At 42.8% G+C, this 15,321-nt stretch overlaps 1 protein-coding gene across 1 annotated transcript in view; it reads right to left on the reverse strand.

The window, feature by feature from the left end:
- The window catches only part of FGD5 (FYVE, RhoGEF and PH domain containing 5), a 172,969-nt gene that overhangs the window by 29,759 nt on the left and 127,889 nt on the right, over positions 1 to 15,321 (reverse strand). The window contains exons 8-9 of the mRNA XM_044667716.1: positions 12,208 to 12,258; positions 10,176 to 10,234 (exon numbers count right to left, since the gene is read on the reverse strand). Of these exons, the coding sequence (XP_044523651.1) occupies positions 10,176 to 10,234; positions 12,208 to 12,258 (110 nt within the window). The remainder of the gene's footprint in view (positions 1 to 10,175; positions 10,235 to 12,207; positions 12,259 to 15,321) is intronic.

Below are 15,321 nucleotides of genomic sequence, written 5' to 3' on the forward strand. Positions count from 1 at the left end.
TAGCTTAAAGAAATCAAAGGGGATACTATTTGAATTAGACCCTGAGGGAATGATAGGATTTTTAGAGAGAGGGATAGGGCAGGGAGGGCTTTCTATGAAGAAGTAATAATATGAGAAGAAGTAAGGCTGTCAGAAAAGAGGGGAGAGGAAGACACAGGTGTTTGGGAATGGTGACCTACACCCACCCTCCAGGTACAGCCAAGTCAAGCCTTGGACTGCTACTTTGCCAATCTGTCAACCAAAAAGCCTGAAGGATGGAGAAACTACTCAGATATGGGGCATCAATGACAGCATGGGTAGGCAGAGAGTGTAGAGCTTTCTGCCCTCTATGTTTCCTACCTGGCTTCTTCTTCCAAAAATCCCAAACCCAGTCTCTTGGCAAAGGCAATGGAAATTAGTTTCTATTTAGAAATTAAGACACACAGAAAAAGAGGAAGATGGTGTCAGAGAAAGAGAGGCAGAGACAGAAATGGAGAGATGAAGAAAGAATCAGAAAGAGGCTAGGAAGGAGTAGATGTAGAAATAGAAATGTATAGGAATCAAAATCTATCTGTGGATAGCTATAGATATATGGAGACGAACAGAATTACAGAGGGAAACACAGAGAGGAAGAGATAGAGAGAGACACAGAGAGAGTAAGAGAGAGATAGAGAAAGGGAGAGATTAAGAAAGAGAGAAAAAGAGAGGAAAGAAAGAGATCCATAGATTCACTTTTTTCAACAAATATTTACTAATGGTAAGAAAAAATTGTTATTTTCTTTCTGTTTGATTTCAGCTGGTTCACTTGGCCTCACTTGCCCTCAGTTTTCTCATTTGTAAAATGACAGTGCTACTAAATTATCTCAAAATCTTCCAATTCTAAATTATATTAATCTAAGTACTACTGCACATAATGTATTATGTTAGTCACTGGGATAGTTACAAAGTTTAGATAAAACATATTCCCTGCCCTCATAAAGTTTATAGTCTAGTAGAGGAATAAGGTACAAATGCAGATAACTATAATACTCAATATTATGTGTTAGTTACATTAAAGAGGTATAAATGTTTTTTAAGTGTAAGAGAGAATATCATAAATGATAGGAGAGATCAGGGAAGGCTTCCTGAAGGATATAGATTTGGGCTTTAAAGAATGAAACCAAGGTTTTGTAAAAAATAAAGCACCATATTTGGAGGGAAAGGATAAAAAAATTGCTAGTACAGTCTCTCCCCTTATTCTACACATATTTTTGTTTCTCCCTTCCTAAGTAGAATGTAAGGTCATTGAAATTAGCAGCTATTAAGACTGTGTGCCTGTAATACTTAGAGCAACCCCTTGCACACAGTGGGTGCTTAATAAATGTTTATTGAATTGATTAGATATTAGTTGAGAGAGGGGGAAGAATCAAAAGTAACACCAAGATTATGAATATCAGAGACTAGAGGAATAGTAAGACCACTGATACAAATAGTGAAATCAGAAAAAAAACCCAAAAGAACAGATTTAGGGGGAAAGACAATAAGTTCAGTTTGGTTCATGCTGAGTTGGAGGTGCTCGTGAGACAACCAAGATGTCCTGTGGGCAGGTGGAGTTCTCAAAAGAGAGATCAAGGCTGGAGACACTGATATGGATATCTTCATAGATGTGGTCATTATGAGATAGTGGGAGCAGAGCCAAGATGACAACTTAGTAGCAGCAAAAGCTGAAACTGCTCTGACAATCCTTCCAAACCAAGTGCCTCAAAATGACAAGAGTCAAAACCAGCAAGATGGAGAAAGGGGGCTCTCCTGTGGAAAACAACTTGAAAGGTAAGCAGAGAGAGTTGATTTTCACAGGACAAGGCGGAACCAGAAGTAAAAGTACAGAGGAGTGCTGGCTGACCACCTCTACCTACTGTGCCAGGTTCTGAGCCTGGACATAGGCTAACTTCAGGATCCTGGGACCCTGCCTACAGCAACAACAGAGCACCCCACACCCACTCCCTGAAGTCCCAGGCCTTGGCACTTGCCTACAGTGAGGCCCAGAAGTCCATAGGGCTTAGCCCTTTCAAGCCTGTTTTGCAGTGAAGACCCAGGCACCGTGTCTAGTCCTGCAAACCCTCAGCAGAGGAGAAAAAATCATCAGCTTTCAGAATTCCCAGACCACAGGCAAAAAGAAAAAAGCTGGGAAAATGAGCAAACAGCAAAAAACAAAAAACAGAAACAAAAACATCTAATCCTAGAAAATTTCTGTGGTGACAAAGAGCAAAGCATAGCATCAACAGGGTAGTGATGAGCAACTTTTTGAGCTTGGTATGTCAAAATTTACCAAAAAACCAAGCATAACTTGGGTGGTATGTCACTTTGAGAAAAAACCCATAATTTCACAATATTTATAGTTTAAATAACAAAAATGTATAATTATAATATATAACTATATTTAATAAACCAAGATAGGTAAATTAATATAGGTAGAATTGCCATCTATAGTGCACAGAGTGTCTACACTACACTATAGCAAATGTTTCTTCCTCGCTATGCGGTCCCATACTTCTCTGTATGCAGCTGCATGCAGCCGCATGTCATCGAAAATGGCTACCTGTGTCAGTGCTGACACGCATGTCATAGGTTTGCCATCACCACAATAGGGGATGATGAGATCCAAGTTATGCAAAACTTCATATGCAAAACTTCAAAGATAAATGGAAATTGGTCCTGAGTACTGGAAGAATTAAAAAAAAAGAATTAAAAAATCAAATCAGACAGGTTGAGAAAAAAATGGGAAGAAAAATTGGGAAAAGAAATGAAAGTAATGCAAAAAGAAACAGCTTAAAAAGCAAAGTTGATTAACTGAAAAAAAGAGGCACAAAAATCCAATGAAGAAAAGAGTTTTTTAAAAAACAGAATTGACCTACTGGAAAAAGAGTAAAAAAAAAGTCAGTGAAGAAAAGAGTTTCATGAAAAGTAGAATGGTCCAAATGGAAGAGGAGGATCATAGATATGGTCATTATAATTGTGGGAGTGAATGAGATTGCTAAGGGAGAGAGAACATGCAAATATATATGTACACATACATATATGTGTGTATCTATCTCTGTCTCTAGATATATACAGAGAGATCTATATAATACTCACACACACACACATAGAGAGACAGAGAGACACACAGACAGATGCAGAGAGAATAGAAGACCAAGAACAGAACATTTAGGGAATCAGAAAGGAATGATGGAGAAAAAGCAATACAAAATGAAGTAATGTGGTGTTCCTGAAGCTAAGAGAGGAGAGAAAATCTCATAGGAAGTCAATAGTATCAAAGGCTATAGGGAAATCAAAGGAGGAAGACAACTTTAAAGCTTAACTATGAAAGAGAGAAAAGAGACTTTCCTTACCTCTGACATAGAAATCACTGTAAGGATCAGGTAAGAGAAGGAAGAAAGCTGCTCAAAAGCCCATTTATTATTATTGTGTGAGGAATTAGAATGTAAACAGAAGGAAAGTCCACATCAGTATTGGCAGGTCTACTGGCTTAAGGCTGCCTTAGTGACAAAAACATGGTGCCAGATGCAACAGCAGGGGATCCCTGCAAGTTCCCTGCAAAGTTCAATTTCTTAAGGAAACCAAGAGCTGAGAGCTCCTGGGTCTCCCCTTCTTCTCCCTTGGTCATCTCATCATTCCACATATGGAGTCGATTTCTTTCCTTCCCTCTTCCATTCTGTCTCCCTCCCTCTCTGTCTCCTTCAGTGCTGCCCCTCCCACCCCTGCCTTCCCAATCTCCCCTACTTGGGAAGCTAACATGAAGGGAATAGAGATTCCATAACTCAAGAAGCTACTTAAGAACTTGGTTAATGGGATACAGATGTACCAGGCTTAGTGACATGAGCCCAGAGTAATGCTGAATTGGGAGCAAAGACACTTTAAAGTGTCCTTCTCCTGGAAGTACTAAAATTGTCAAGTTATTACCCCAAATGCACTTCTGCTGAAGATGGGTGATAGCAGCCATCACCTCTCAGAAGAAAGTGATGATCTACTCATGTTTGCGATGTAATCTATTTTCCAAAGCCCCTTCACAATCTTTCTCTCATTTGATACTCAAAACAGAAAAGCAAGATAAGATATAAACTGGCCATTATTGGTGACCAGTACAATGATGGACATGGAAGTCAAGTTGTAAAGAGTTAAGGAGAAGGTAAAAATCAAGGAAGTGGTGGCAATTTTCTATGATTAAGAAACTGAGGCTCAGAAGCCTAAGGTAACACCATAAATTTGTGGCATAATTGGATCCTGAACTCTGGTTTCCTGACTCCAAGTTCAGGGAGTTTTCTACACACCATGAAGTCTACTTTGTCTTATTGAGAGGAATCATTCACCCAGGACATTTCAGGACAGATGAATGGCAAGGGTAACATTAGAGGAGATAGATGGGATGCAGAGTCTGGAGTCAGGTGAATTCCCTATACATATGGGGACATCTTCACCCTCCACCCACACACACTCTCTGTTTCTTGTCTCTTTCTTTCTCTCTCCCTTTCTTCCTTCCCCATTGCTATCTTTCCTGACTGTCTCTATTCATCTATTTCTCTTTCTCCCTGTCTCCATCATATTCATACATACACATACAATAACAGCAGAATTTTACGCAAGTTGTCCCAAAAGTCTTAGTGTGGCTATAAACTTTTTAATAACTTTAGGAGACTAAATTCTACAAACTTACAAAAAACCCCATCATTTGAAAGTTCAGGTTTGCTTTTTACACTTAGTTATGTTGTTTTTACCCTTAGTTATGAAAATTTGGGTAATCCATTTTTCATTTTTACTTTGCACCCAACATAGTCCTGTGTGATTACCCATTGTGTATGGGGTGGTTTCTAGATGACACTTTCTCAGATTGGTGGCTTGGGAGAGGAGATCATATTGTATGGCCCTCACAGTCACCAGATCTCCACTAGACCTTTTCTTGCAGGATCATGTCACAACAATGAAAACCTCATTCTCTGGATGATCTTCATGTTAGGATTCCGAATGCAATCCTTTCAGGTGAAAGTTTTAGCAAAGTTTGAACATCGACAATGTATAGTATAAAGAGCAAAGTTATGCTGAATTTTAATAAGAAACATCGATATATAAAATTTAAACAATGAACTTTTCAAATGTTGGTGGTTCGTGTGCGTGTGTATATGTGCATTTGCTGCACGTATACTTCTAAAGTTATTAAAGCTTATTAAAACACCCTTGTTTTCAGTGTTTTGTACATCATACTTCATTTGACCCTCAGAACAGCCCTCTGAGATGGGGCCATTATTATTCCTCTTTTTACAGGTGAGGGGAATGAGGCTCAGAGAGACTCTGTCCAAGGTATGAGTCTCTCAGAGAGACTCTGTCCAAGATATGATCAAGTATGATTCATACTCAATTCTTAGGATCATGGATCTAAGGCTAGAAAGGACCTTCCAGGCTAGCTTGTCCAAATGCCCCATTTTATAGATAAAGAAACCAAGGCTTACAGAGGTGAATCAATTTGTTAAAAATCACACAAGCACTAAGTACCAGAGGTGGATTTGAACCCATGTCTGAGGACTTCAGGGGGGATGTTCTTTTTATTAGACTGCAATCCTTCCCCTGACTCTCCCTCTACTGCCCTACCCATTAAGCCATTCTATATCACCTATAGAGACAGGCAAACCCTTCATCCTGGACACTGTGGCCAGGAGTATAACATTTCTTCCTGGGAGAAACTATTGAAGGCTTGATCTGAGCAATCCCACAGGCATTAGCCGTCTATTGGCGATCTCCTTCAAGTCTGTCACAACAGAATGTTTGTTTCTTGAGAATAGGGACCATTTCATTCTCTGTATTGGTATCTCCAGAACTCAGCACTTTAATAGATGTTTGTGGATTGACTGATTGTTTAGAGGGACCTGACCACGTCTTCAAAGAATGTTATCCAGTGATTTCAGTCATGTCTGACTCTTCATGACCCCATTTGGGGCAAAGATACAGGAGTGGTTTGCCATTTCCTCCTCCAGCTCATCTGACAATGAGGAAACTGAGATAAAGAGATTTAATGTCTTACCTAAGGTCTCACAGCTAGTGAGTCTCTGAGGGTGAATTTGAACTCAAGAAGATGAGTCTCCCTGACTCCAGCCACCTAGTACCTACTACTGATAAATGGGAGCAGATGGCAGAAGGAATAAGGAGCATGGGTGAAGGGTGAAGAGTAAAAGTGTGTGTGTAAACATGCAAATATTCAGCAAGTTTAGTTAAAAAAGAGATGAATAGAATGAGAATTCAGAGTTCATCTGGTTCAATTCCTTTACTCCCCACCTCCCCAACCAGAGAAGGAATCTGAGACCTAGAAGTGGGAAGAGACCTTCCTAAAATGATACAAATCCCTGATAAAGTTAGAAGCTGAACTCAAGTCTCCCAGCTTGCAGTCCAGACTTCTTTCATTTAACACTGAGTAGTATTAATGTCTCTGATATACTGGGCTCCTCAGGTTAAAGAGAAACCGGGATGTTGGGAGAGATGGAGGGAGGAAGGGCACAAGGGAGGAAAGGAGCGTGGGGTAGACAATGTAAGTCTTTTCATCTGAAGGAACTTCCTATCGCATGATGGATGAGGCCATAAGGAGGTTGGATAAGCTGGTGAAAAACCAGCTGTCTCCTCTGGATGATAACTCAAGGTTAATAAATGAGTCCCTAGGACAGCTGGGAAGATTTAGGTTGTAGCTCAAGGCCGATGTTAGCACTGGCTGGGCCACCAGCGGGTCTTTGCCTCTGTCCTAGCCCCAGATACTAGCTGGGTCTTCATACCACACGTGGGCACTGGAAGCAGAACCCTTTTGTCTATGCTGAGTGACTTTTGCCCTGGCCTGGTGAGAGAGGGGGCATTTAAACTTTGTTATCTTTTTGTTATTTAGTCATTTTTTACTCTCTTCTGACTCTTTGTGACCCCATTTGGGATTTTCTTGGCAGAGATACCAGAGTAGTTTGTCCTTTCCTTCTCTGGCTCATTTTACAGAGGAAGAAACTGAGGCAAACAGTTAAATGACCTGCCTAGGGTCACACAGCTAGTAAATTTCTGAGGCCAAATTTGAACTCAGGACCTCCTGCATCTAGGTCTAATGCTTTATCCACTGGGCCCCCTAACTGTCCCAATTCCCCCCTCCCCCTATTTTACAGATGAGTAAACTGAGGTCCAGAGATTTTAAGTAACCTGCCCAGCTTCACTTTACAAAGTGGGATTCAAAGCCAGGTTTTCCTGACTCTTGAGTCTGGCACTTGGTCCATTAGGCCAAATTGCCTCTAATTAACTGACAACACTTTATTAAGCTCCTGTGTGCCAGATGCTGTACAGGGCAGTAGGGGATGCAAAGACAGAAATGAGACATTCCCTGCCTTCAAGGAGCTTATATTCTATTAGGAGAGACAAGGCAGGAAATTCAGCTGTCCCTGGGCTAGATACTGTGGTGGTGAACTGAAGATAACTGGTGCCTGCCCTGTGGGGGATTATCTATCCTTGAGTAAATAATATGTCTCCCCCAGAAAGCCCTGCTGCTCAGTAGCCCCATACACTCACTGGCTCTTGGGGTGAGGAGTTTGAAGAAGCCTGGCTACATCCTGCTTAAGCCTAAAAGGAAAAAGCATCCAAAGATCAGTGGCTGGTGAGAAGGAAGAGCTCTTTGAAAAGTGAAAAGTCAGGGCAGCTAGGCAGCACAGTGGAGAGAGCAGAGTGAACCCAGCTGCCCTGATTTTTCACTTTTCGAAGAGCTCTTCCTTCTCAGGACCTGGGTTAAAATGTGACCTCAGATCCTTTCTAAAAGTGACTACCCTGGTCAAGTCACTTAACCCCAGTTGTCTAGCCCTTGCTACTCTTAGTCGATACTAAGACAGAAAGTAAGGATTTTTTTTTAAGTAAAAAAATGATCTGTAGATAAGAGGCAGATTCAGAGGGACAGTATAGTAAAATAAATCCGATCAGTACTTTGGGGAAAATGGAGCCTGTGTTCAAATCCTGACTTTGCTATGTGACCTTGGGTAATCACTTCCCTTTCTCTAAAACTCAATTTCCTTATTTAAGAAGCAGCTGGGTGGTCCAGGAGTTAGAGTGCTGGATCTGGAGTCAGGAAGACCCAACTTCAAATCTTGCCTCAGACACTAGCTCTGTGAGCCTGGGCAAGTCATGTAACTATTTGCCTCAGTTTCCACATGCAAAAAACAGGGATAATAATAGCCTCTATCTACAAGGACAAATCAGATGAGATCCCCTTTATAAAGCGCTCACTTGACACATAGTCAATGCTGACAATTATTATTATTTCTCTAAAATGAGGGAGTTAGACTAAATGACCTCCAAAGTTCCTTCTTGCTGAGGCATTCTCCAGCTGTGATTTGACAGGTGGATCAAAGGAGCTACAGTTTCAGGGCCAGAACGAGAACGAGGAAGAGGACCCCAAAGCCTGGAACTCTTCCTTCCCACCTGGCCAGGTGACCCCTCCGAAGCCACCTGGGGTGTTGCCCGTGGGGTTTAAACACATAAGAGCAGAGCCTCTGAAGTCAACTGCCCAGGGAAGCCAAAGAGACAAGTGCTTTAACAGGATAGGAGAAACCTGGCCCCTCTCGCCAGGCAGATTTACTGACAGATCAAAGAGAGGGTTGGGGTGGAGAAGCGGTTCATCTTTGAGCTCTGGGGCCAAGGAGGGGAAGAGGGACTTCCCAGCTGTTCACAGCTGGCTTGGAGGACAACGGGAGGCTTTTGTTTCCCGGCAAAACCTCAAATGTCAGCCAGGGCCAGGGCCGGTGCCAGGAGGGAGTCGTTTCGCTGCCGGCTGCTCCGGTGCCTCTCTTGGGGGCTCTGCCTGGCGTCCTTGCCCTCACGCATGGGTGGGAGGCGGTCTCCTTGGCCTCGATTCTTAATGGGAATCATCCAAAAGGATCTTGGAGGTGGCGCCAATCTCAGGCTCAGTGGGGATGACGGGAGGCACCCCATCTGTTCCCCAAATGGGAAACCGTATCCAGTGGGGTTTAGGCAGTGACTGGCTGAACCTGGCACCTCGGGCTGCTGCTTGGGGCAAGAGGGTAGAGGTTGAGCCTGGAGAAATTCTGTCGTGCCAGCTACTCAGCGGGAAGAGAAACTTCAGCCTTGGGACACGTGGTGAAGGGACGTGCTCTCCGCTTTGTGGTCAAGGATGATGATGATGATGGTGGTGGTGGTGGTGGTGGTGTGTGTGTGTGTGTGTGTGTGTGTGTGTGTGTGTGTGTGTGTGTGTCCCCAGGAAACCAGTGTACTCTCCCCTGCATCCCTCATTTAACAGGGCATGGCACCCTCCTACAGCTGAGAGTGTTGACATATTAGACTAAACAACCAGTTTTCCTATGAAAACCAGACTTTATTCTGAGATTCATAGCTTTTAGGATATTGATTCTTTTGAGTAAAATGCAGAGTGGTATAATGGAAAGCACGCTCAAGTTGGGGTTGCATTGAATTCTAATTCTTCTTCACTTACTGTGTGGCTCTGGGCCAGTCATTTAACCCAGTCCCAGCCTCAGTATCCTCATCTATAAAAGGGGGATCATAATAGACCTTAGGAGGTTGTTGTAAGGCTCAAATGAGATACTATTTGTTAAAATATTTTGTAAACATGAAAGCATTATGGAAATGTTAGCTATTTGCTAAAAGTTCCTTGAGGTGACGGCTCTCTATGAGCTTGACCGTGGAGCAGCTAGGTGCTACAGTGGATGGAGCACCAGACCTAGGGTCAGGAAGACTCATCTTTCTGAGTTCAAAGCTGGCCTCAGACACTTACTAGCTAGGGGACCCTGGGTATGTCATCCTGTTTGACTCAGTTTCTTTATCTGTTAAATAAGTTCGAGAAGGAAATGGCAAATCATTCCAGTATCTTTACCAAGAAAACCTCAAATTGGGTCACGAAATGTTGGATACAACTAAAAAACGACTGAACAAAAATAAGTCTGACCATTTAGGCCAGTGTCTTGTCCATAACTATGTTCAATAAAAACCTGTTGGTTGACGGAAGCAATCTATTACTTAATATCTGTTTCTCAGCTTAAAGGGCACAGATGCTGTAGAGGGTCTAAAAGCTTGTCTCAACCTCCAGAGAGGAGTTCCTTGGCCCCCAAACTTCTGGAGCCATTGTATCACATTATTTTGAAGGAGAGGTATTGCCAGGAGAATGGACAGGGATGTCCAGGACTTACCCCTTGCTCCATGCTGTCATTGGCTCGGTCTGTGACTTTGGAGATGAGAGCCAAAGCATCTGGGGGATGGAATAGAACAGAAAGTAGATTATTGGTGGCAGGGGTTGAAGAAGAGGGTAATTCTTGTTTCATGATCCTCTACTGATCAAGAAATCCCAGGTAACTGCTTTGTGTCTCTCCTGTTCATGGAAAACAATAGTAGCTCTCTGCCTTGGGGTAGTCTAAGCAACTTGAGGTCAGGGACTGTCTTTTGCCTTTCTTTATAATTCCCAGTTTCCTTTGTATAACTGAAAGGCTAAGTGGCCCAATGGATAGAGTGCCAGGCCTAGAGGAGGTCCTGAGTTCAAACCCAGCCTCAGACACTCACTAGCTGTGTGACCCTGAGCAAGTCACTTAACCCTGTTTGTCTCAGTTTCCTCATCTGTCAAATGAGCCAGAGAAGGAAATGGCAGACTAGTCCAATATTTTTGCCAAGAAAAGACCAAATAAAGGCATGAAGTGTCAGACACAATTGAAAATGACTGAACAACAACATCCTTTGCATCCTTAGCACTAAGGCACATTCCAGATGCTTAAATGCTAGCTGCCTGTCTGCTCTGGGCTCTTCTGTGATTCTTCTGTAATTACTACCTGGGGCCATATCTGGACCTACCCCTGGCCTTCTTGGGCTTGGCCATAAAGTGCCTGAACACCTGACACCAATCCTAGAAAATAAGCTCTGGCCTTGGTCTGGTTTTCTAGCATCTCGAAGAATAAATGAGGGACTTCTGGGTGGCTCAGTGAATAGAAGTCAGGCCTGGAGATGGGAAGTCCTGACTTCAAAACTGGCCTCAGACACTGCCTAGCTGGGTGACCCTGGGCAAGTCACTTAACCTCCAATTGCCTAGCCCTTACCACCTTGGAACCAACACTCAGTATTGACTCTAAGATGGCAAGCCAGGGTTTTAGTAGTAAGACTCAGCGAGAAACTAAGACAGACATGAGGCACTTTTGGAGGACCAGAAAAGAAGCTCATTTTATCCTTTTCTCAAGCCCTACCTTCTCCTTGAAACCTTCCATGACTACTCCAAACATTTTTCACCTCCCTTTCCTCCCATATAATTTTCCATATGCTCCACACACGCACATCCTTACTTTAATAGTTATTTAATCTTTCCTGAAGGGGCACCTGGTATCTACTGCTAAAGTGTTCCTTGAGAGAAGAAAATGGCTCCCTTAAATAAAAACCAATACACACAAAACTCTTTCTCTGCCTTAGAATCGATATTTAATAAGGTAAGGGCTAGGAAATAGGGGTTAAGTGCCTTGTCCAGGGTCACACAGCTAGAAAATATTTAAGGCCAGATTTGAACTCAGGTCTTCCTGACTCCAAACTTGGTGTTCTATCCACTGTGCTACCCAGCTGCCCCTATAGTAAGCACTTTTTGAATGAGCATGACAGAACTCTCTGACTCAGACATATGTGGTCCCAAGAAGGTCTTATGGAGGAAGGTTGTGATAGAAATGCTTCCTGCCCTCAAAAAACTCCCTATTCAAGGAGATTTCAGAGTCCAACTTGTCTTTATCTCATTGCCTTTATCTATGAGGCTGGACAACCCAAGTAGAGAAGAAGATGAAATGACACCAAAGACATGAACTAGAAACTGCTATAGAATAGGAGAAAAATCTTCTTTTTTCAGTGCTAGAACTTTCCAGACTCAAGACTATCTCCTTTCCAAATCTTGGCTGTGACTTTCTCTGCTTTAGGCTTAGAAATCAGCCCAGTCCCACTACACTAATTCTCAGGTCTCCCACTATTCCCTATAATCAGCTCAGACCCCTCAGATAGCAAAGCCCCAAACCTATGAGAAATAATATTGTTTCATGGGTTCCAGTGTGTTTCATCCAAGAAGATACCCTGAGATTAGTACAAGCCCAACCCATGCCAGGAGGGAATGTCAGGTTAACTAAATCAGCCTGGAGAGAGGAAGCCTTGATCTAGTTCCAGCCCAAGCAAAGAGTATCGTTTCCCCCTCTCCTGTACTGCACTTACCTTGAGTGTTTTCATATTCTGCCGAGTCTGGACAAAGGTTGTTCAAGTAATCTGTTGGAATAATAAGAAGCAAAAGACAAAATGACTTCCTAGGTGAGCTCAGGCCCTAACCCTTGGGTCAGCAACCTCGTAATGTCACCCAGACCAGGGATGCTGAGGCAACTAAGTCCTTTCAATTCGAGGACAGAATTCAGTACGATTCAGAAAGAATGTACTAAGTGTCCGTCTGCCCTGTGTAAAACATCGTGCTTGGAATACAAAGCAAAAATGAAGCAGCCCCTGCCTCAAGGATCCTCTCTTCTACTAGGGATCATAGACATGTGCACGGATAAGGAATTAAATCCAGTTCAGCATAAATGGAGTATCCAACATTCCCATTTTCATTAGCCTAGAGAATGAGCCTAGGCACCTGACACCCTCAGCATAACCCTCATCATTGCTATCACCCCATCAGAGCACGATACCATTCTCAGTGTCCCTGCATCAAGACTCTGATCATCATTACCCTGGGGTGGTTGTCACTTCTGCCTGGCCTCCTCATGCTGTCATTTACTTCAGGATTACTTTGATCATTATCCTGATTACTATCATCGCCATAGCAAAAAGCACTTTATGAGTTTATTATTATAATTAAATATATAATATATGCTATATATGATAATAATCATTATAATATATTATATTAAACACTATACATGTGAGGCATTTTTATTATCATGGGCCTCTTCATAACTACCCAAATCATGGCCATCAGTGTCATAACTGCTGTGCTCATTCTCATCCTCATCAATGTCAGTATGATAGTGACCAGAGTCACCAGCATCCTCAACAACAGCATCACCATTACGGCCTCCACGGTCATGATCCCACTCACCAATATCACCACCAGCACTATTACCATCACCGCATAATGATCAATATCGCTATCGACACTATCACCGTTATTATCAGAATCACCGGGGCTATTGCTACAATCTTGAAAATGTGGGGGCAGCTGCATGGCTCAGTGGATTGAGAGCCAGGCCCAGAGACAGGAGGTCCTGGGTTCAAGTCTGGCCTCTCACACTTCCCAGCTGTGTGTGGCCCTGGACAAGTCACTTAACCCCCATTGCCCAGCCCTTACCACTCTTCTGCCTTGGAGCCAATACACAGAATTGTGTGGAACATATTGGTCTAATGTAGGCCAGACCTAGAACATTAAATTTCACCTGGAATTGATTGTGATTTTCCTGTACCCAGTAACATGATTTTAAAAAAAAGCCAATTTTACCACCAGTCTGAGTGATACACTTCTTTCTGGGGTTCATGGGCAGAGTAGTCTCACCATATTCTCAGTTTGTCCTCTTGTTTCTCTCAGCTCTGGCCAGGAGCATGGAAGGCGGACTGGCACCAGATCCTGAAATCAGGCTCTGCTATCCTCCTAACAGCTTATTATTGGTGGGGTCAGAGCAAGGACAAGGGCACAGTTCCTATCCTGGATCCGCCCTTCCCCTCGCATGCTGCCTGAGCTCCTCTCAGTGACCCTGGTTGGGGTTAGCCAACTCCCCTCCCTTGCACAGCCTACAGATAATTTTTTTCTTCTCTGATGATGTCATTACGAGAGAAAGGTCAGATGGAGAGGTCCAAGGAACTTACGGTAAGAGAGGAGCATCATTTTACGGATCGGTGGAATGGTAGAGCAATGTCAAACTCAAATAGAAATGGACCCATTGTTGACTTGGAAGACCACAAATTGACATTATTTACATTGCATTTTATTTGAATGTATTTTGTTAAATGTTTTCTAGTTATAGTAAGCCCCACCCCCAACTTTAATTTACATCTCAGAATTAATACTACATATTGGTTCCAAGGCAGAAGAATGGTAAGAGCGAGCTCCCTCTTGGTATCAATTCTACAACAGAAAAGCAGCAAGGGCTGGACAATGGGAGGTAAGTGACTTGCCAAGGGGTCTCACAGAGGCTAGATTTAAACCTAGAACCTCGTGCCTCCATGCTTGCTTCTTTCCACTGAGCCTTACACGGGCCCGTCCCACTTACATTTTCATCTGGTTTGGCAGTGCTCAAGAGTTTTGTGGGTGAGGATGGGGACAGGGGAATAAGTGGGAAACCTCAGTATGGTGGACAGAAAACGAGATGTGGAATCAAGAAGACCAGCACTTAAATTTACTTGAATTTTGCCCAAGACACTTGTTTACTGAGTAATTTGTAGCTTAACTTTTCTCAGTCTTATTTTCCCTTTGAAAAAGGAGGATAATAAAAGAACCTACTTAAAAGGGAGATTTTACAAATTATATATATGTATTATATGTGTGTATTTATATATTCTACATATATATGCCTATATATATGTATATATATATACACACACACACACACATACACACAGATAAAGCACTTCGCAGACCTTAAAATGTTATATAAATGTTAGTTATCATCATTATCTTCATCATCATCATTGCTTTTGAATATAAACCAGTTAGTTTGGGGGCAGCTGGGTGGCTCAGTGTATTGAGAGCCAAGCTTAGAGATGGAGGTCCTGGGTTCAAATTTGGGCTCAGATATTTCCTAGCCATGTGACCCTGGGCAAGTCATTTAACCACCATTACCTACCCCTCACCACTCTTCTGCTTTGGAACCAATAATATCAATTCTAAGATAGAAGGTAAAAGTTTTAAAATAAATAAGCCAATTAGGTTTGCTACTATACTAGTGGGCTTCATAGGGGTCTTAAGAAAACCAAAAGCTGTTCCCAGTGGCAATATCTACCTTCCCCAACATGCCCCATCCGAGCACATACAGCTGTCCTGATATGTCCTCTCCCAAAACTGGTTTGAATGATAAATGTCTCACTCTGTTCCCACATGATTTTTATTTCTTCTGCTAGTGGTCCATTTTTCTTTCTAAACCCATATCTTCTACCTTAGAATCAGTACGGTTTTCTGCCCATCCTGCCCCATCCTGTCCCCTGCCCTGTTTTCTGCCCATCTTGCCCCATCCTGCCCCTGCCCTGCTTTCTGCCCATCCTGCCCCATTCTTCCCCCTGTCCTGTTTGCTGCCCATCCTGCCCCATCCTATCCCCTGCCCTGCTTTCTGCCCATCCTGCCCCACCACG

The sequence above is a fragment of the Gracilinanus agilis genome, chromosome 1, assembly GCF_016433145.1.
Source record: "Gracilinanus agilis isolate LMUSP501 chromosome 1, AgileGrace, whole genome shotgun sequence".
Lineage (NCBI taxonomy): Eukaryota > Metazoa > Chordata > Mammalia > Didelphimorphia > Didelphidae > Gracilinanus > Gracilinanus agilis.